General features: G+C 50.0%; 1 protein-coding gene across 2 annotated transcripts in view; it reads left to right on the forward strand.

The window, feature by feature from the left end:
• Positions 1-1,384: 1,384 nt before the first annotated feature.
• Positions 1,385-20,379, forward strand: part of LMX1B (LIM homeobox transcription factor 1 beta) — an 83,199-nt gene continuing 64,204 nt past the window's right edge. For both annotated transcript variants that reach the window (XM_065648655.1, XM_065648656.1), the window contains exons 1-2: positions 1,385-1,523; positions 1,822-2,008. In XM_065648655.1, coding sequence (XP_065504727.1) covers positions 1,385-1,523; positions 1,822-2,008 — 326 coding nt within the window. The remainder of the gene's footprint in view (positions 1,524-1,821; positions 2,009-20,379) is intronic.

The raw sequence follows: 20,379 nt of genomic DNA on the forward strand, positions 1-20,379 counted from the left end.
CAGGCGCTCTCCCTCTAGCACGGGGAGATCGGTGGGTACCGCTTTTCCCATTTGTTTTGTTTTCTGAGACGGAATAAGAGAGCGCAGTGTGTTCAAATACGGCTGTTTCTGTAAACGTACATTGTGTGCAAATACATGCACTGCACACACAAACGGAGCCTCTACGCGTTCAAACGCTTTAGCGATTAAGCTCGTTAACAGCGCAGCACAGCCCGAGCGCTTTTCGGGAAGCGGGAGCGAGGCCGCCGCCGATCGCTCCCGGGCCGCCGCGGGAGGGTCCCGCATCGCTGGTCGGCCCGGGCCGCCGGCCGCTCCCCCGGGGCCGCTGCCCGCCAATCGCCTCCGGGCCCTCCCGCGGGAAGCCCCGCCGCGACGGTGCGGAGCCGCCCGGTAGCGAAAGGAGGGCGCGGTGCGACCCCTGCGCCCCGTCCCGCGTCCCCGCCGGGGCCACTCGCGCCGCCACTGCCCGCGGGACAGACCCGCGTCCCCGCCGGTGTCGGCTGCCCCGAGGGACGGTCCCGCCGCCACCTGCCCGCGGCCCGGCGGGGACGCGCGCTGCTACCTACCCCGGGCAGGGCAGGAGCCGGGAGCCGCCGTCGGGCCGGGAGCGGAGCGGAGCTGCCGGGGCCCCGCTTCGCCGCGATCCTCGGCGGCCGCGCTCGCTCTCTCCCCCGGCCACGGCCCGCGGGGACGCGCCCCAGGCCCTCTTTGCCCGCGCCCGCTCGGTCGCGCCGGCCGCCCCGGGGTGCGCGGAGCCTGCCCGCCCCGCGCTCCGGGCGCTGCCGCGGTTCGGGGGCCGCGGGGGCCCGGCGGGGCCAGGGCACTATTTGACGTCGGGGAGACGGATCACCGCGGCGCAGCGATACGGCGCGCACCAATGGAGTTCAAATGTCAGCAAGTTTGAGGAGGGGTGAGGCGCCGGGGGGTGTGTTCCTCCGCCGCGGCCCCTGCTCTAAACGGCGCGGCTCCTCGGGACGCCGCATGGCACATGGGCTGCGGAGCGTCGGGGAAGCCCCGCCGCCCCGCCCGGCCCCGCCGCTCCGCCCGGCCCGGCCCCGGGAGGGCCCTCCGCGGAGGGCGTGGGGCTCCGGCGAGCAGGTGACACCGCGGGCTGCCCTGCGCCGTGTGCGCGGCATGTGCGCGCCCGTGTAGCGCGGGCTGCCCCCATGGGCAGCGGCGCCAGCTCCTTCCTCTGCCCCCCGTCTCTGGAAGTCCAGGCAGGAAACGCTCCTCATGTCTCCCAGATAAAAATAAAAGCGACTCCCTCTTCCCGGCCGCAGAGTGTCCCCGAGCTCGGCCAGACGCGGGGCTGAGACGGCCCCGTCGCCCGGCAGCGCCTCCGCCCCGCCGCCCCGGAGCGCCGGGCAGCGCCGCCGCCCGCCCCATGGACATCGCAACAGGTCCCGAGTCCTTGGAACGGTGCTTTACGCGGGGCCAGTCGGACTGCTCAAAGATGCTGGACGGTATTAAAATGGAAGACCACCCTCTGCGCTCGGGTCCGGCCACGTTAGGAGTGCTGCTGGGTGAGTTGCCGCTCGTTTCTCGCCTGCGCCAAAAGGCAGCCCCGTGCTCTGCTCGGTACCGGCGCTGCGCTCCGGCGGGGCCCGGGCCGGGCTGCTGCGGGCTGCCGGCGGGCGCGGAACTTTTTCACCGACGTTTGCGGGGTGCGAGCTCAGCGGCGGCCGTCAAGCTCGATGTCGCCGAGCTGCCCGCCGGCTGCCGCGGGGCCGGGGTCGAGCCGGGGGAGCGGGGCCGGGAGCGGGTCGGGCGGGGGGAGCGGGGCCGGGGCAGGCGCTTCACGCCGCTGTCTGCCGTTCGCAGGGTCGGACTGCCAGCACCAGGCCGTCTGCGAGGGCTGCCAGCGGCCCATATCGGACCGGTTTCTGATGCGGGTGAACGAGTCCTCCTGGCACGAGGAGTGCCTGCAGTGCGCGGCGTGTCAGCAAGCGCTCACCACCAGCTGCTACTTCCGGGACCGAAAGCTCTACTGCAAGCAGGACTACCAACAGTAAGAGCGCGGCGGGGCAGCCCCGGCCCGGCCCGGGCTGCGGGCTCGGAGCGTGTTGCCGCGCGGGTCGCCGCCACAGTGCTGCAGCCCGGAGCCTGGCTGAGCGGGGAAACGCCGCCCCGCGGCCCGCGGCTGCCCGGGTGGCAGCCCCGGCGAGCGGGGACCCGGGCGGCAGCGGGCGGGACTGGAGAAACTTCGAGGCGCAGCGCCCGGCCCGAGCAGGGAGCTGCCCCCGTCCCGGGCTCCGTAGCGCTCGGACCCGCCGCGGTCTGGGACCCCGCGGCGCCGTCGTAGGGCGGTAAGGCGGCCTGTTTGGGTTCGGAGCCGCCTCGCGGGGCCCTTGTGCCCGGGGCGAGCCCCGTCCCGCCGCCGCCGGGAGCCCCGGGGAGCGCCTGAGCGCAGACCTGCCCGCGGAGCGCGGCGGCCCGGGCGGGCTGCCCGGCGGCGGGGCAGGGGCGCCCGAGCGGGGCTCGGCAGCGCCGTCGGTGCCCTCCCGCTGCCGCCGGATCGCCGTCGGGCGCGGAAGGTGCGCGGGCGGGCGCGGCGGTGCCCGCGGGGCCCAGCCGCGGGGACTGGCGCCGGCCGAGCCTCCGCGGCAGGAGGAGCCCGGCGCAGACTTCGTCCCTGCCGGCCCGGGCGCTGCCCGCGCTTTATTTTATTTAGGCTTTATCTCCAAATGTCAGGCTTTGTCGGGAGGCGGCCCCCCGCCGCGCCGCGTCCTTGCGCGGAGACAGAGCCCCTGCCCCGCGCCGTGTTTGTCCTCCCCTGCAGAAGCCCACTTCATGCTTGTCACCGAAATTGAGGATCCTTTTTGTGCCGGGAGGGGGGCGAACATGGGCACTTCAATCACTAGGACATAATATGGCTCTGCTAGAAGTCTGGCAACAAACAAAGAACAACAACTATTGGTTTGCATCAACTTTTGTCAGGCATTCAGCAGGCTTCCAGAAAGGCCTGAAGTGGCTTAGTGGCAACAATGTGCATTTCATAGCTACAGCATGAAAATCCATCTCCATGGAAACTGGTAGTAAATGCTAACATGACATGCTGAGTATAAATATTGTTAGGGTTATAACTCTTGTATAAATGGCCCAGATAAATGTCCCCCTGTTCAGGAATTACAGCAAAATGTGTTACTTCATACTGCAGCCCTCACCAGCACGCTGCCAAAGACTCTGCCATGGGCCTGGGCACTTCACATGAAAACAGCCCGGAGCCTCCCTCCGCTGGGCCGCTGTGATCCTGCCCTTGCCGGGGCCAGGGCTTCAGCATTATCTGTATTTTCTCATATCCCTATGTAGGGAGCATATCCGTGGACTCTGTCTTTTGCTTCTACACAAAATAAAACACGCTGTGGTAGCTATAGTTGTAGATCGATGAAACTTCTACCTCTATAGGTAGAACTACCTTAGATATTTTTGTTAATTAGGAAAGAATTTAGAATAGTCTTTAGGCTGCCTTAAAAAGCATTATTTGACAACGTAAATATTTACTTTAGTTAAAAAATATGTATACCCTCTAAGTCCCATCTTCAGTTTTTGTAAAATAAAGGATAATGCTTTGCAGCTTAAACAGCAAGATCCTAGAATATTGCTTTGTGAAAGCAAAAATACTTTTCTGACTGAAAATAAACATGTCACTGCTTCAGAACTTTCCTTATTATCAAAGGTGTCCAATTGTATAGGGGGAAATGGGCTAACCAGGCTGACGAGCAATAAAAAGATATCACCATGTTAGCCTTTGTTGAATCCCAGCACCTCGTGTGACATGACATGGTAACCTGCTGTGTGTGCCCCTGCGGACTGACAGCAGCCGCAGCTCCGGGGAAGGGGAGGGGAGACACGCTAAATCTAAATTTGTTTTCTCTGAAATTTTATTAGCCCCAAAGAGCAAACACGTGAAACTGCGCTGACATTGTTTGTGTGCTTTCTCTCTCTGCTGCCTTTTAGATTCGGAGAAATATTCTTCTATGATAGCTAGTGGGAGGATGGCAGTTGATCCGGGCAGGCAGTTTTCATGGGTTGTGCTGAGCAGACGGTCAGTTTTATCGGTGAGAGTGTGGCAGGAGGGCGAAGCCGTGAGCAAGTTGTGCCAGTCCCCTCCAGCGCGCTGGTGCAGCCGCAGCCCCTGTGGTAGCGCTGGGGGTGCACAGTGCCAGTGTTCTGAGGAACTGTGCCTTGGAGGGGGGAGATGGAACCGTATCAGTGCAGAGGAACACCAGAATCAGTAAAATCACATGCTTTTTCTTATCCTGCGTCCTGCTAACAGATCTCTTGGGAGAAAGAAAAAAAAAAGAGAGAATAAAGATTATTTAAATATCTTAGTTACTGAAATTTGCTTTAAATAGATTTTGCTGTCCATAGTAATGTAATTTAAAGGTCAGATTTCTCCAGAACTCCCAGGACTATAATCAAGTGCTGTGTGTGTATCTTTGAAAACTGGTGTCTCGTCTTTCTAATGAAAGCAAGCTTCTGATGGGTCAGATATCAGACCTTAAACCTTTCACTGGGTCAGGAGTGATTACTGCCCATCCTCGGATGAGGGTATTTCACGTTAGGGGGAAGGGTGAAATCATTTTTCCTTTTTTTGTTGTTAAAAAAAAAAAAAAGCTGTCTATTTGAAGCTACGCCTATGCTTGGAATGTTAGAATAAATCCTGGGGGAGATGGATCGGTGGCCCAAGCAGAGTTTGAAATAGTCAGAGGTGCCTGATAAGTGTATTTTGTCACAAAAATATCGGTATGTCAGTGGAACCAGCATCTAAGCTATGTATGTATTTTAGACTCTTTTAATACAAGTGATTCAACAGATTTTTGCACAAGTACATCTTGATCTTTTGATTTAATGCAAAGTACTTATTTTGCTAAAATTTAAGGTTTTGAGGGTCACAGGTACATTTGATTGCAAAGTTTTTAAGGGGAAAAAATAGAGTAGTCCAGTGGCACCAGGGAGGCTGATTCCTGCAAGCCCAAGTCAAACAAGCTCTTTGATTTCAGTGAGAGCTTTGCCAAATTGCAGGATTGTTAAACATTTGAACCTTACACTTTTTTTTTCTTGAAAAGAAGTTTTCTTTCTGACAAACTAAAACCTTCAGAATGAACATTTATCAAAAACAGGGGGGGTTGCAGTAGTTACATTCCAGTTCTTTGCTTAAGTGAATTTATTTGTTGTACCACTCATAACAGTGCTTCCTGATATAAAACAATAATTATAAATGTTAATTTTTTTTCCTATTCGTATATTTTCATTTTTTTGGTGATTGTGCTTTTCTGGTTTGTTTTTAATCTCACTGCTCAGTGTTACATAATGATTTGCCCTAGTTATCGTTGATGTTAAAAAAAGACATGCTATGCTTCAGGTTACATATTTCATATGTAAGAAATACATATAATTTCTAGAAAGATCCGTATTCCTCTTCTAGCGTTGAAAATAAAGGCTGTAAAATAGGTGATTTATTCAAGGGATAGGATAGCAAACAATCAGAGTTGCTATTTTATAATTTTTCATTAATGTATTCTAAGTTTTGCTTAGGATAGGAAAGAGAAATATTTAGGGGTTTGTTAGATTCTTCAAGGTAGGTCAGGCATTGTTTTAGCATCGTTATTGGATGCTATTGAAAAAGACTTAGCGTATATTTCTGGTGTGTCTATCCACTGTTGTGCTCTGTGCGTCCTTCCCTGTCGGTGCCGGGCTGGTCTGCGCGGCGCAGCCCGCGGAGCAGCAAGTCCCTGCCGGGAGGAAGGGAGACGTTACCCTGGCCAGACCCTGGAAATTCTTGCACATGAGTATAACGCTGAGGCTGATGTTTCCCAGTTCAGTGGCGTTTTATATTTGAAATAAGACAAAAGCTTCCTATTAGTAACTGTCTGGTATTTTGGTGAATGTTATTTTTCTTGCAGAGCGCGCGTTGTGGAATGCAGGCAGGAGCTGCCGTGCGAGAGGTGACTCGAGCTCCCACATTCTGCTGCATGCAGAATGGGTAACAACTGTTTGCTAACAGGAAGATTTTACTTGTTTTCCGTTTTTTTTCTTTCTTTCTTTTTTTTTTGGTAACTGAGAAGCACCAGGCGTGTTGTTACGCTCATCAGTGCAATCGTTCATCTTCTGAACTCAGCAAAATTGTGAGGAGCAGCAGCGTCCCCCTCCCTGTGGTTTGTGTCAGACCGGCACTCGTCCTTGTGCAGCATAGTTAGGAAACGGCGTAAAAACTGATTGAAACTTAGGGGTGAGAGGTGGCCTAAGCACATGCCCAGGATGTGGAGTAATGATTAAAGTTATGTCATCCACTAAAAATGCTTTTAAAAGCTGCTGAAATACTCTGGCATTTTTGCTGAAAATCCAACCAGCCCTGCACTATCAGACATATCAGCCCGGTTAAAAATCCTCTGTACAACCAGGCTTTCGTAGCTCTTCGAAACAATTCCAAAAGCGGGAGTGTGGAGGAAAAGTCGCTGTTATTTCTGCCGATGACGTCAGCAGAGCGGCCGCGGGTGGGCAGAGCCCCCACGGGTCCCCCTGCTCAGCGGGGACCCCCCAGCACCGCGGGTTCGGTGGGGACACCGCCCGGAGCTGGGCCGAGTAAACATGAGCGGGATCTGGAACGGAACGTGATGGAGAATTTGGGGAGACATTTTGGTTTTCTGCTACATTCACGGTAACCGTATTGGACAAAATAATTGCAGTGGTAATACGTAATTTGCACTAATCCATAGTAGAAAATGATAGGGAGGATCCTTTTGCAATGTAGGCAATATGCAATTAGATTAATAAGAGGATGATTTATAATGCTAACTACTAACCTAAGAAAATATAACCAATAAATGTGAAATACATTGCAAAAATTTCTTCACTGAAATATATAACAAACAGTAACATTTTGTATTCTGTTTAGAAATCGTATCTATTATTTTTTGGCCTAAACTTTTGAACTAGTTCAAAGGCATACATCACACCTTTTCTACTCTCAATAATATATAAGGATAAACCAGCAGAATTAAAATGTTTCTTCTTAGAGTAATTATGTTATTAGTGTATTTCAGTTGTAAATACATACCCCTCTTGCTTGCCTCCATCGTGGAGCAACCTCCAAAGCACGGCACATCTTAAAAGGCTTTCTACTCTGGTGAATGGAGAGCTGGGCACATAGTTAGTAACAACTGGAGGCTGTTTAATTTAGTCAGATAGCTGGGGAGAAATATTCAGGAGAAAAAGGAGTATGCTTTTCATAATGCAGCTGTGATTTTTATTTTTCATTCTGGACAAAATTCAGATTTCTCCTAAATCTGCTGCTCCTTGTTGTAACAGGAATTAATTTCATTTTATTTAATATCTCCTTCTGCTGGAACGAGCAGTGCAGCAGGCTCGGTAGGTGATCAGGGAGGACTGGGGCTCCGCGTGCCCGTCCGCGGGGGTTTCGGTGCCCGAGCGGCCCCAGGGACGCAGTCCCACCCGCAGGGGACCGAGGAGCCCGGCCGGGCGCTCCGGGCTGGGGGAGGCGACGGGGAAACCTGCGTTTTGCTGGTGCTCGCTGGGCAAGTGCCTTTTCTGTCTGTTTGGTTTGCACGAGACTCCTCGCGCTGTTCACTTCTTGTGGCAGTTTTGGACAAACATGGTGTGTAAATATAACAGTAGTATTTCGTGATAATATTAGAAGGGGCTTTTCTACTGCTTAGGCTGGCTTGGGCCGTGTCACGAGTTGCATAAAATGCAGATTTGCGGAAGGCTGTGAACTTTAAACCCCAGTGAGATGGAAAAAGACCACAACGAGATCCTCTATGAAGGGTGTACTAGGTCAAACAACATACTTGCAGAAAAAACAGGGATAAATACTTCTCTTTGCCTACTTTTTTTTTGCCTGTGTGGTATGTCACGTTATTGCTCAAGTGAGGTAAGACAGCAAGTAAATAAATACAAGTGTGAAGTCAATTGTACGGTAATCTCCAGTAAAGGTAAACAAAGCAGGTATTGCTCTTGGACGGTTTAGTGTAGTAAAGAGGGTTTTTGGCATGATTTGAGATGATTGCATTACTCACCAGGCAAAGATTAACTCACAATGAAATGACAGTTTCTTGTTCGTTACAAAATATAAAAACTCCACTTTTGCTCTGAAACAAAGAATAAGGTTTAAGTAACAATGTGATGTGAACTTTGACAGCTGAGTCTCTAGCAGCCAAATAATGAAATTAGAGGAGTTACTTTGGGTTTAGATGGGTGGAAGTAAGAACAGAAATTCCCTTTTTTAAGTGGAATAAATGTATCAAGTGGGCAGGGAATGATTATTGAATATACACCTTGCAGACTATGTAATTGTGGTATGCTATATCTAAAGCTATGAATTAAAACTGGGTTTTGTTTGATACGTATTAGAATTTTATTTAGAAAGCAGAGGTGTTTTCTGAGTTAAGATATTTTAAAAGATGTAACAGGGAGATAAGATTATTTTGCTGCAGTGGGAGCTTTAACAGCACTGGTAGCACTTTTCTCCTTCAGTAACTAAGTAAAAAAAAAACATGAACAAATTTATATTTAACATAAAATAAATGTTGAAAGTAAAGCTATATGTCTGAGTTTGAGAATAGAGACTATAAGAGAGAAAAAAATGATAATACTTGTAACGAGCTGACTTTTGGTTTTAATGTAATGGTCTTTGGTGTTTATAACTGCATGCTATATAGATCTAAATCTTGCGTACCTTGTTTGGGCAAATTATCCCGTTTCTAGATGCCTCTTTAAATGCAACATAAAACTGTGGCACATCTTTGACACTTTATTTTTTCTTGGACTCGCTTTGGCTGGTGTTTGACTGGTATTGCTCAAAGGAGTTGTCAGCCCAGCGGCTGCAGCGGGTGCTGTGACCGGGGAAGAGTCACCGCGGCAGCCGGGAGGACGGGACTCGGTGCCAGGCCCTGGATGGGCCCCTCGCAAAACAGCCGTTTTGCACAACAGGCTCTGGTTGCTCCCGAACAAATCACCGATAACAAGTATTTTCTCCTTTTATATGATCAACACATACACAGAATATATGTGTTGCTGTTGCTCTTTATTGGATGCTAAATGTACCTTGTAAGTAGAAAGCACCATGTGTAGCATATGATGCAATTTTAATGCAGATTGTGTAAAAGAAAACCCCTTAAAATGAAGGATCTTGTATGCAACACTAGGTATCCACTGTCTCAAGAAGGTGAAACACTCAGATCAGTATAACTGGGGGGCAGGATCTGTGACACCAAATTTCTGGCCCGCGATGGGAACCTCGCAGCCCAGCGACGCCACCTGCGCGCTGCTCGTCACGATGCTCCCGCAGAGCTGGGGGTTACCTTTCAAAAACTATTTGCCTGTGGGCTACTGAACAAGTAGACATTTGTGAGATTGTGTTACAGTAAAGGAATTGTTAATATGATTAATTCCAGTTTGTTATTTTGCTGGGTTTGAATTTTTACAGTGATCTTCTTTATAGATACAGCAGAACTGCTATGGTACAGATTGATTAGATGCCCTTAATATTGACATAAACAAGGAATAATGTGTTTCTTGGGAACTTTATAAGGGTTTGTACTCTGATGCTCCTGTAACAAGCTGATATGTTTACAGAGAACACTTGTTGTGGAGGTCATTTAGTTTGCTTCCAAAACATAATATATTTTTAATAAGCACAAAATCTTCCTTTGCAAATGTTGACATGAACTTGTGAACATGCAATTCCTGTTGACTTCAATGAGAGCCATCCTTGCTCATCAAAGGATAGAATTTGGCTCTTGATTTTACTGCAATCAGTGTATTATTTATAATGTACAAGAGTGCACGTGCACTCTCCCAGTAAGAGCTAATGGAATTTATGTGCACATGCTGAGGACCAAATCCTCCTGGTAGCTGTTGGGAAGTTTGCTTTCATGTGTTTGTTCCTTCATGTGACCTGAATCACCGTTCACTGATTACAAAAACAACAACAACAACCACCGAAACAAAACAAAGAATAATAGTCTACATCTTTTTTTTTTTTTTTTTTTTTTTTTTTTTTGCAGTTGCTACTTTTACTGTAGGTTATTATTATGATAGGAAGCAAGCAAATTTGAACTTGCAGAAGAAATTATTAATGTTGTTTTAAAGCGTTTCTAGTTACAGCCAGTGGTTACTTGTTCTCTCAGACTGACAGGAACATCACTGCTTCTCTCCGTCCTCTCCTTGCATGCAGAGCACGAGTGTGTTCCTCAGGTACCAGCGAGAAAGCGTGTTTGATGTGGAATATGGATGGGATGGGATGACCGGGGATGGCATTTGCGGTCCGGAGGTGCCAGCCCCAGCGGGAACTGGGGTCACTGGGAGCTCCATGGGGCTGAACCCTTGGGCTGCAGCATCATACCTGCCAAAACCCCTTAGTGAGAGAGGTTACAGTTCTCACTAACGTCAGCTCCACAGAACAGTTGTTCTTAGCCTGGGGGATCCTACCCTTTGGCATACTCGTCTTGCCTACAGCTGGCATTTTTCTGTCACCTGATAGAGCTATTCCTGCAGCTTCCTGACAGAAGCAGCTTCACTGGTTTCTTGTTTTCTCTCTTGTGTCACAAATCTAATCCGCTTTTATGGGGGGGATGCAGGTATGCTTGCTGAGGTTTCTTTTGATAATGCATGTGAAATGAGACAAGTATTTAATTCTGTATCGTACAAAGAGGTTTGTTAGTAAATCACAATAAAGCACTGTAGGAAGTCATGAAAATAAGACAAAAAACGCAAACTGAAACACTGAAATGACTGCAGAAGAGGTGAGCTCCCTTCGGCTGGGGGGAAGCTGCGGTGCGATGGGGTCCAGCTGTGTGTGACAGTCTGGTGGCCCCAGCACCATTCAGGGCTGGAGCTGGCTGGGCACACGGCCCCGTTCCACCCCAGTTACTTCTTTCAGCAGCTGGGAATCCGGGTCCCCTGCTCCGTCGCCCTGACGAGTCCAGGTCAGGGGGGCTGTGCTGGCTCCTGAGCTCGCCCAGGGCAGGACCTGCGGGCAGGCGGTGGTGGGTGAGCGGGAGCTGGCGTGGGGGGAGCTGGGGTTCCCGTGGGATGGGGTCACCTCCTCGGGTGGGTCTGCCTGGGCAGCCACAGGTTTGCATTTCTGACTTGCAGGGGAGAAAGAGCTGATCCTCCCTCCCCATGCCTGCTATTAATAATTGTGGTTTGCAGACCGTGTGCCCACTCTGTGAAGGTTTGTATGTACACGCAGGCTTGAGTCAGTACCTATCTGTTATAATTTTGGAGAGTGATCTGCAGAGCCCCGGTGCGCGCTGTGGGTGCTGGTGGAGGTTGGCAGCACATTCCTCCTGCAGCCGTCACCAGCGCGGGAACACTCCCTGCGCCGAGCAGCTGACGCTGCCAGTTCCTGGGCCCCGGCGGGCGCCTGAGCCGGCAAATCCCGGCTCCCGAGGCTCCCATGAGTAATGCCAGGGAAGCCAATTGCCCCGGCGTGCAGCAGCTTGCCGTGCCGTGCAAGGTCAGGTTACCTGACAGCAAGTGTCTAGAGAGAGCTCAGTGGAGCCACTCGCTGAAGGTTTTGGGGATGGGACTCTTCACAGGCAAACCCCACCCCAAATAGAAGTCACAGTTTAACATCGTGAGTTGCCTTCTCAGTTGGATCTTGGCATGGGCTTCATCTGATGACAAGAAAAGTTTCACATGCGGAGCATAACCCCGTGGGTCAGCTCCTGCTCACTGCAGCTGATGAGGAAAGCATGGTCCTCCCTGAGCTCTGGGACAACAGCTCCCGTGTTCTGGGCATCGCTTTGCACCAGGGGCGATGCTGCTCTCCTAAGGATTCCCTTTCTTGTCAGCCAAACGTGCTGAGGCTTTGCAATATCTAGAGACTTTCTCACTTTTATTTGTTTACACACACGTATGAGAAATTATTTACTTCATTACTTCATTTACCAACATTTTCTCAAGCTGCGAGGAAGCTCTCCACACATTTTCCTGTGGAAGTCATGAGTGGTTGACAGTAACAGTGTTGTAGCCATGTGCTGTTTGTCCTTATTGCAGCATTTGCATGAGCGCTGATGCTCACGCTGCGATGTCCTGCGTGTGCCTTTTGGTTCGTGTGTGTAAGATGACAAACAACACTGTTTTTTTACAGATGAGACAGTGATGGGAGTACTTGTAGTACAAAAGACAGGTCATTGTCAAGAGCAATTTAGGAAATGTTGCAAAAGTATAAAGGGAGTAAAGCTATTTGAGGAATAAATGGCATGTGAAATGTTGCAGCAATACTATCTCCACTTGGTATCGTTGGTTTGAACCTGCAGGCTTGATGATTGGAGCTGCAACAAACAAGGGATTCAGCTGCGGGGAGAAGGCGGCGTTAACAACCGACAGCGACTGAGTTAATGGAGGAACACGCGGAATCCCCGTGCAGGGGGATCCCCGCAACAGCCGCTGCCCCTGGCAGGAGCTGCCGTGGGAGAAGGTTCCAGGGAGGAGGCAGCGTTCGTATTCCAGCGTCAGCTTCCCATCCTGTCCCGCGCTGGGGCCTGCGGGGGTCCCTGGGCCCCGGGTGGGTGTCCGGGGAGCAGACGGTGCTCGAGGGTGCAGCTCCTGCTCCCGTGGTCCTCGGAGTCACGCTGCCTTGGCCCCGCTGCCCGTGCCAGTTCCCCAGCATCGCTTCGTGGGTGTGTGGAATAAATTAGCCTTGATGGCGCCTGCATTAATTTTATGTGGGAGAATCACCGGCGATTCCAGGGCAATTACAGGGAGAGCAGCCGTGCCCAGCGCGGTGTCCTCCCCGGCGAGGCGATGCGAGGGCTCGGGGGGCAGCGCCGGCAGTGCCGCTCCCGGCGGTCCCTCACGGCGACGGCAGCGCGGGCTGGTCCACTGAGTGCCCGGCGGTGGCCAAGCTCGCTGTGCTGATCTGTGTCTTACAGAAAGGCTGGAAAACAAGCCCAAGGCAAGGAGCTGTCTTCAATTCATACGTGTCCTATGAATATTGGCTGTCTAGCATAATTGAAGCCTGTTCCATTTGTGGCTTTCTTCTTACTTAAAAATTCAGCTCATATTTTGGCAGGGGTTTGTCTGAGCGCGTAGCGGATACATTCAGTGACAAGAGCTATAACGTTCAATTTGTTGGATGCCACAATTAAACCTCAGCTTTTTCACCCAGCCATCTGAAAGCCAATTGCGAGTTGTCGCTCAAGCATGAATCCACACAAACAAGGGCAGCACATAGCCCCGGATCCCAACAATGTGATTTTCATCGCCTTACCGGTCTTTGGGGAGTCTTCAGCTTCCATCTGGAAGTACCTTCAACCCTTTCCAGCTACGGATCTTGAAATAGCCAGAACAGAGAGAAAACCAAAATTACATGGAGTTTATTGCCATTTCAGAAGGAAGAAAGTGTTTGAAAAAGTTTATTCAGGAAGCCAGGGGAAGTTAAGTGTGAGACATTTGCCATTTCATCAGTCTGTTGGTGATAGCCATTCATGTCATAAATGGCTTGTGTCATTTGATGCCAAAAATAACACAATTTTCCTCCCAAAAGGCCTATAGGGTTTTTTTGCAATAAATGTTTATTTGTTAATAATATACTTTAAACAGCCCAGTCTTGACCTCAAGTCTCCAAAAGAATCCATCTTCTCTCTGAAAAATCCTACGAAGTTTGTGTAATTTTTTCTGGGAAGGTGTAATTGATGGCGCAGTGAAGGGTACTGTGTTTGCTTTAACTACTGCAGCTGCGTGGATTAACTGTTTATAAGGGCCTACTGTGCTTTGAATGGCTACTTTCTTAGATTTCAAGCTTTAGTTGACAGCACTTCCTAATGGTTTCTTGGATTTGCTTAAGTTCGATCAGTAAAAATAAATTTCTGCACTTAGCTCACCCATTGTTCTTTCCTCATTGCTGCTTTGAAAGCTTTAAAACATTCATTGGTGTGAGTTCGGGTCACAGATCAGTGCGGCGCAGCATTGCAAACGGGACGGAGCCGGACAGCAACCTGGCGGAGCTGAGCCGGGCTGCCCTTGTCCCACATCTCCTGTTGACTTCAGAACAAACGGAACAGAAATTTGGGTGCACAGCAAATAGCTCGTATGCAAATCTTCTTGACAGGCTTTCTCAATTTAGTAATTGGAGTCTCTAGAGTCTAGCACAGAACTGGCAGGTATGAAATATGTGTGATTAAATATTTGAAAACATAATAAAGATTTTGTAAATATACATAATATAGAAACTGTTGTTTTGAGAGAAAATAGGAAGTCAGGTAATTAATTTATAATACATCGCGCTGTTTTGAAATTGCCTTCCCAAAAGCTGGAGTTAGATTTCCACTGGCAAAGCGTTTGTGGAATGCCAGGGACTTCTGATCAGCAGCCCAGTAATGTAACAATTGTCTTTTCACTGAATCGCCAGCTACCACTGATTTAACCAATGTTAAATCACATTTTTCAGCTGCTTTTGTTCTGCTATCAACCCCACTGATCCATCTCTCATGATTTTTTCATGCATACTTCTACTAAAAAAGCAAAGTATTAAGACATTTGTCAGAATTTTTTTGTTAGTCCTTAGTGAAAATGTGGTTTTCTTGAAGAACTTTAGAGGACTTATTTTCTTTAAGATCATCTGAGTTATGAGAGAGAATTACACATTTCATTTCTCAAAGCATTTCAGCTTAAAGTGCTAATTTGTTCTCAGTCAGACAGGCACTTGGATAAAATAACAAACAGTATGTGTAAAATGAATGGAATTCATTTTTTCTTTAAACATTTCAGATTTGTGGAGCTAAATTATTTGGATAATATGCACACTTTGTGTAATACTTGTTTTAGTGGGACTCCGGCACTAAATGGCACTAGTTTGCTGAGAACATGTTTGTAGTTTATTAATTACGACAATTATATTTTGAGAAGCATGGCTTCTCGCTTGGACTGTGATCCTGCATTCATGAGGTGGTTAATTTTACTCATTCCCTTCAGTAGCTGTTTACAAGGTGAAGTTACCTGCACGACTGGTTGCAGAACTGGAGCCCTGTGGTGAGTGAGCCGCACGGCGAGTGCTCGTTCAGTTCACAGAGGCATTTTCTGGGCAGCCTGGGCCGCAGGAACCAGCAGCTCTGCTGTGCTGGCACATCCCTCTGCCCATCGCAGTTTTGCAGGACGCACTTCTTGACCCTCAACTGAGCCCTTGTTGGATGAGGCCTGTTAAAGCAAGATCCTGTCCCAGCTCTCTTTCCCAAACTGAAAATGTTTGGAGAGTAGCTTTAAAACTTTGCATGGCTTCCTGCTGCTCGCTGCTTGTGGCGCTGCTGGTGAGTTCAAGCCAGAGCAGGCGTCCCGCTGGCGCTGGCTGAGCCCACGGCTCTCCCGTGACCGCGGCAGAGCTCCTGGGCTGCAGCGGCGCCGGCAGGTCAGCCTCGCGGTCCGGCCATGGCGTTTTGGGTGCTGGGCTGCAGGCGTGCTCAGCGAGCCGCGCGGGCACAGACGGGCACGTGCGAGGGAGCGCCCGTGCCGCGTGGCCAGCATGTGTCACACGACAGCGTGCTGTGCCATGCCGTGCCATGCCACGCAATGCCGTGCCATGCAACGCCATGCCATGCCGTGCAATGCTGTGCTGTGCCATGCTGTGCCATGCCATGCTGTGCCGTGCCGTGCTGCCTGCTGGGGTGACGGCTGGCCTGGCCAAGTGGCAGCTGCGAGCATGGTGGCCGCCTTGGGCTCAGGGTGATGGCTGGGGCTCTGGGAAAGGCTGGGGGCCGCGGATGGGACGTGAGCCCCGTGTTTGCTGGGGGGCTGTGCTGGGGTGTTTCTCCTGATTCATTCCTGGCAGTGTGCAGTGATTCATGCCATCAGCATCAGCTGCCTGTTTGTGAAACGGAAAAGAAACAGCCTGAAATTGGCTGAAAGTGGAACAGTCACTTTACTAAGGCTAACATGCATTTGCTCCTGTAAGAGGATATTAAAAATCTCCCTTTGTTTGTTGCACAGAGTCTGAGCTGTTCCATTTTTTAGTCTTTTTGTCAGCTTACTTTGGTATTAAAGTAACTGACATAATATTTAACTTTATCCTTGTGCATGAGCACTCCTGCTAATTAATTCAGTAACTCTTTTGACCTTCTGTTTAAAAGATCACAACTGATGCTGTTTCTGCACAGGCACTGCCATCCTTCAGGATCCTTAGCTGTTCATTTATTATGAGCACAGCTATAGTGTAGATGGCTTGTGTCTTTGTGCCGTTATATTCTTGTGATAGCTAACATTAACAAAGTTAAATGGACAAATGAACAAGCGAAAGAGAAGAAAAGCACAGGAGCAATTAAATGTAACTTTTCATCATGAAAAGGATTTCACTGGTTTATCTTCTAATAAGATTATGTCACTGACACAAGTACCTAGGAGCCCGTGATTGACAGCCTCCTGTACTTTTATCAGGCAGTGTGACACTAAACCTCAGGGCCTTTTGTCCGATAGAGTGAGCTCACGGAAACTCGCCGTCCTAATCCCCTTATTCATGTCAAGCACAGAAAAGAAGTCCCGATCAGATGGCACCTTACAACAGTGTCACCTCCACCCCCTCGTCGCTGGATGGACGTGGGACATCTCCTGCTGTGTCTGCTCTCTGCGCCGTGCTCCGCCGGAGCAGAGCTGCTGCCTGGCGCTGGCACCGCCGCTCCGGCCGCGGGGCCGTCAGGGGCTCCCCGCATCTCACCGGGCTCCCCACGTCCCCCCGGGCTCCCCGTGTCCTCCCAGGCTCCCCACGTCCCCCCGGGCTCCCCACGTCCCACCTAGCGCTGCGCTGCATGCCGAGCGCCCGCTGCCTCCGGGGCCGCTGCATCTGTGGGGCAGGGAAGTCCCAGCGAGATGGAAGGAGGATTCACGGGCTAACGTTTGTTGTTTGGATTTTCTTCATATTTATTTAAAGAAAGTAAGGCCTTTAAAGGAAATATTTCCTTTTGCATGGTATATGTAAGACCAGGTAGTGAAGTGTACCACTGAGCTTCTTCAGGACTTCCATCAAGAAAAAGGAGTGAGTGGATCTAAAAAAACCTGTCTTTTCAGAAGCACAGGATCAACGTGAAGTGCCAAATATTGTTGTTGCTCAGTGGTAACTGTTATTGGGTGTAATACTTCCCAAAGCTCAGAGCAGAGTTTTATGTCCTCCTCAAAGCATGGGTACCTGTAGAATTCGCTCCTAAGTGTTGTAGGAGCCAGCAATTCATCCCAGTCGCCAGCGTTATAAGTTTCATAGCTCCGGCCCTTTCTTAGTTGTAGGAATTCCTTTGTGCGTATCCCTGCGGTAACCTATTTCAACTAGCGGTTCCCTGTGGTGCTTTATTTACTTGTCCAACTGTTTGGAAGTCTGTTAGTCTAAAGATCAGATGCTCTGAAACAAATCTTATTACTTTAACCAGCTCTGCAAATTCTTCTTTCTCCATTTTTATTGACTTCTCTTCAGCTAGAACTAATACACATGCAGCAGGTGGGCAAGTATGTCTCTCAAAGTTTAGCCTCTCAGATTTAACATGAGAAACTATAAATCTTTTTGTTTTCCTTGGAAAATGTGGGAAACCACAGGTATTTGAAGAGTTGCCTCCTCAGTGGATTTGTGAAGTTTATACTGGTTGCTGTAATTTTTGTAACAGAAGTCTGGGAAATTTTAAAAGAATGATGCATTCTGGGGGATAGACTAATTATTTTTTTCTTGTGTTAAGTATTTTTTCAAGCTGTAATCAAAAGCAAGGGAATGGGAACGTTTTAAGATTTATTTTCCTTTCATCCAGCCTGGCACTACTGGTAGAGATACAGCGCAGAGCTTCAACTACTCTGCCACAAGCTGGTTCGGTCGGCACTGCTCACCAGCCCTCGTTTAGAAGGTGTGTGCAGCTCCTCTGTATTTTTCATCTCTATGCATATTTTAGAAGTAATTTTAGATGTTAAAAGTCAGTGCTAATTAAATGTTTTAAGAAATTATCTTTCAGGAATTCCCCTTTCTCCTCCCTGTCCCCCCACCCAGTCTCCTGGCGACCTCGTGCTCCCCGGTTTGAGCAGCCATCTCCTCTCCAGGAGATACTCGCCTCCGTGGCTCTTTCCTCCTGCAGATATCAAAGTCCTTGGCGGAGCCACCTGCCCAGGGCTCCTGCAGGCCGGGGCCTGTCCCGGGCGCGCTCGTCCCCGGACGCTGCGTCTCTTCCCATGTCTGCTGAGGACCGCGCTGCACCAGGAGGCGGATGGGAAAGTTCTCATGTCTGTGCTGTGCAGAGCAGTTCGCTGCTGCTTCGCCTGGGTTTGGTTTTCCATCCTCAGCACCAGTGGCTGCTGTCGTACAGTGCAAACAAGGGAACATACACACTGCCTTATTTTTAAAAAAACAGTGAGCAAAGGAACCTCCAAGGTAGCAGCTTTCCTTTAGCAGAGCTTGTTTGCTTTAAGCACACAGCTCTGCCCGGCTTTCAGGATCAGTTCTCAGGTGTCAGTTTGGCAGCAGCTCTGCAGCCAGGACAGGGCTGGAGGGAGTGAGCTGGAAACAGGGTGAAATACCAGCTCAGAGGTGAGGCTGGTGACGGAGTCCATAAAACATCTGTAAACTTTTAAGGACAGTTAACTAGTAGGTGAATTGCGGCAGACAGTGTGATGTCAGGATGTGCTTGGCCACAGGTTCAGAAAAACTGTAAACAGCTGTCAAAAGCTCAGACTTTCAAAGAAAGCCTCACTGAAATGCGAGAACAGGAGCATTTTAACACATCGGAAAAGTTAAATGCAAAGCAAAGCGATGTAGTCCAAGGCTGCATGTCCTTCAGAAAAGGTGACTTCAGAAAGCAATCCAGGATCCCATTGACCTCATGAGTCTAAACTTCGTGGCTCTTCACTGCTCCAGTTGGTGCGGACGAGGCAGCAGCTTCGGCAGCCGCGGTGCCGGTGGGAACCCTGTGGAACCAGCTCTGGGTCACAGGGACATGGGCAGCGCGGCACGGTCTGCACCTTCGGGGGAACCGAACCCCGTCCTCGCAGTGTCCTGGTGTGTCACAGCAGCTCCTCCACTGAGTCCAGGGTGGTGTTTCTGTGTTAAAGTTCTGTGCTAAAGCGTTGTCATTGAAAGAAAAATAACTGTTGTTTGGACCAAAAAAAAAAAAAAAGGAAAAAAAGAAAAAACCTTTGGGGATTGAATTTCAGAGCCTCCTGCCTTCCTCTCAGCCCCCTCTGAAGGCTGAAATGATTTGTGTGTGAGGGCCTGTGACCCAGGGAGGCATCGAACAGCAGAGAAGGGAAACATTTGGAGTTCAGAGGGACAGTGGCTCTTGATGACCAGCATAAGACAATGCAGATGTTTCAGATCATGAGGTCTCTGATGATGATGAGAAAATGCCCCCAACAGCCTATGGGCTGGGTTCTTCTCTACAGCCCTGTTTTCCTTTCCTTGCCGTAGTGATGCTACATCACAGGATTAAGTTTTTAGGATTTATTGTGGAAGAGTCTCTGTGCTTATTGTATTAGGTAGCTCTGACAAGTAGGGTGGGGTTTTAGTTTCTTGCCGGGGAGTCTGTTACGCGCTGTGCCGCATGTGCCGGGGGTGGCAGGGCAGGGAGTGCCCGCGGCGCCGCGGGTGCTGCGAGCCCCGGCCTGGGTGGGAGCGTCTGCAGGCGAGCAGAGCCAGAGGAGCGATGGTTTTTGGACAAGAGTCCAACAATAACTGCATGTCCCATTGCCTCGTCTGATATAAACAGAGATTTCCTGGAAGGAGGACAGATTCTGAGACAAGGGAAGAAAAATACCAGCGGAGGGGAGAAGGAGGAGAAATCGTTGAGGATCCTGATTGAGCAGTAGGTCCCCGAGCGCCCGTGACACTGGCGCCCGTGCAGGAGGAGCCGCGGGCAGCACCGGGCATGAGCGGAGCCAGCGCGGCCGAACCCGCCGGCAACCGGGGCAAAGCGGCTCTCGGCATCTTGGCACCTCTGCCGGGCACTCTGGCTGGAGCAATTCCCATGAACGCTGCCAAGCTGGAGCCTGGCAGGAGAGTGAGAATTTCCTACCTCTGACAAATGCCTGCCTGAAAAAATGTCTTTATTTACCAGTGGTGCGCTCAATTAGCCTGTGTTTTGGAAAAGTTCTCTCTTCCCTTTGACAGTCTCCGCTGTGATTTGTCATGATTTCGAAAAAAGCGATGACCACCTCAGCATCATTTCTCACCAGTGAGACCGACACAGCTTTGCCTCTTGATTTTGGCATTCAGAGTTGGACTTACAATGGAAACTGAGCATGGCCTTTGTTATCATTATGGTTGAAAAAGCATTATTAAGGACACAACTGAAGTTTTGTAAGCATATGCTGGAACATACACTTAAAATATTTTTTGAAAAGTTTTCAATAACAATTGTGTTTAGAAACAAATATCTTGGTTTTCCATTTCTGGGCCGTTCT

Source organism: Caloenas nicobarica, chromosome 19, assembly GCF_036013445.1.
Source record: "Caloenas nicobarica isolate bCalNic1 chromosome 19, bCalNic1.hap1, whole genome shotgun sequence".
Lineage (NCBI taxonomy): Eukaryota > Metazoa > Chordata > Aves > Columbiformes > Columbidae > Caloenas > Caloenas nicobarica.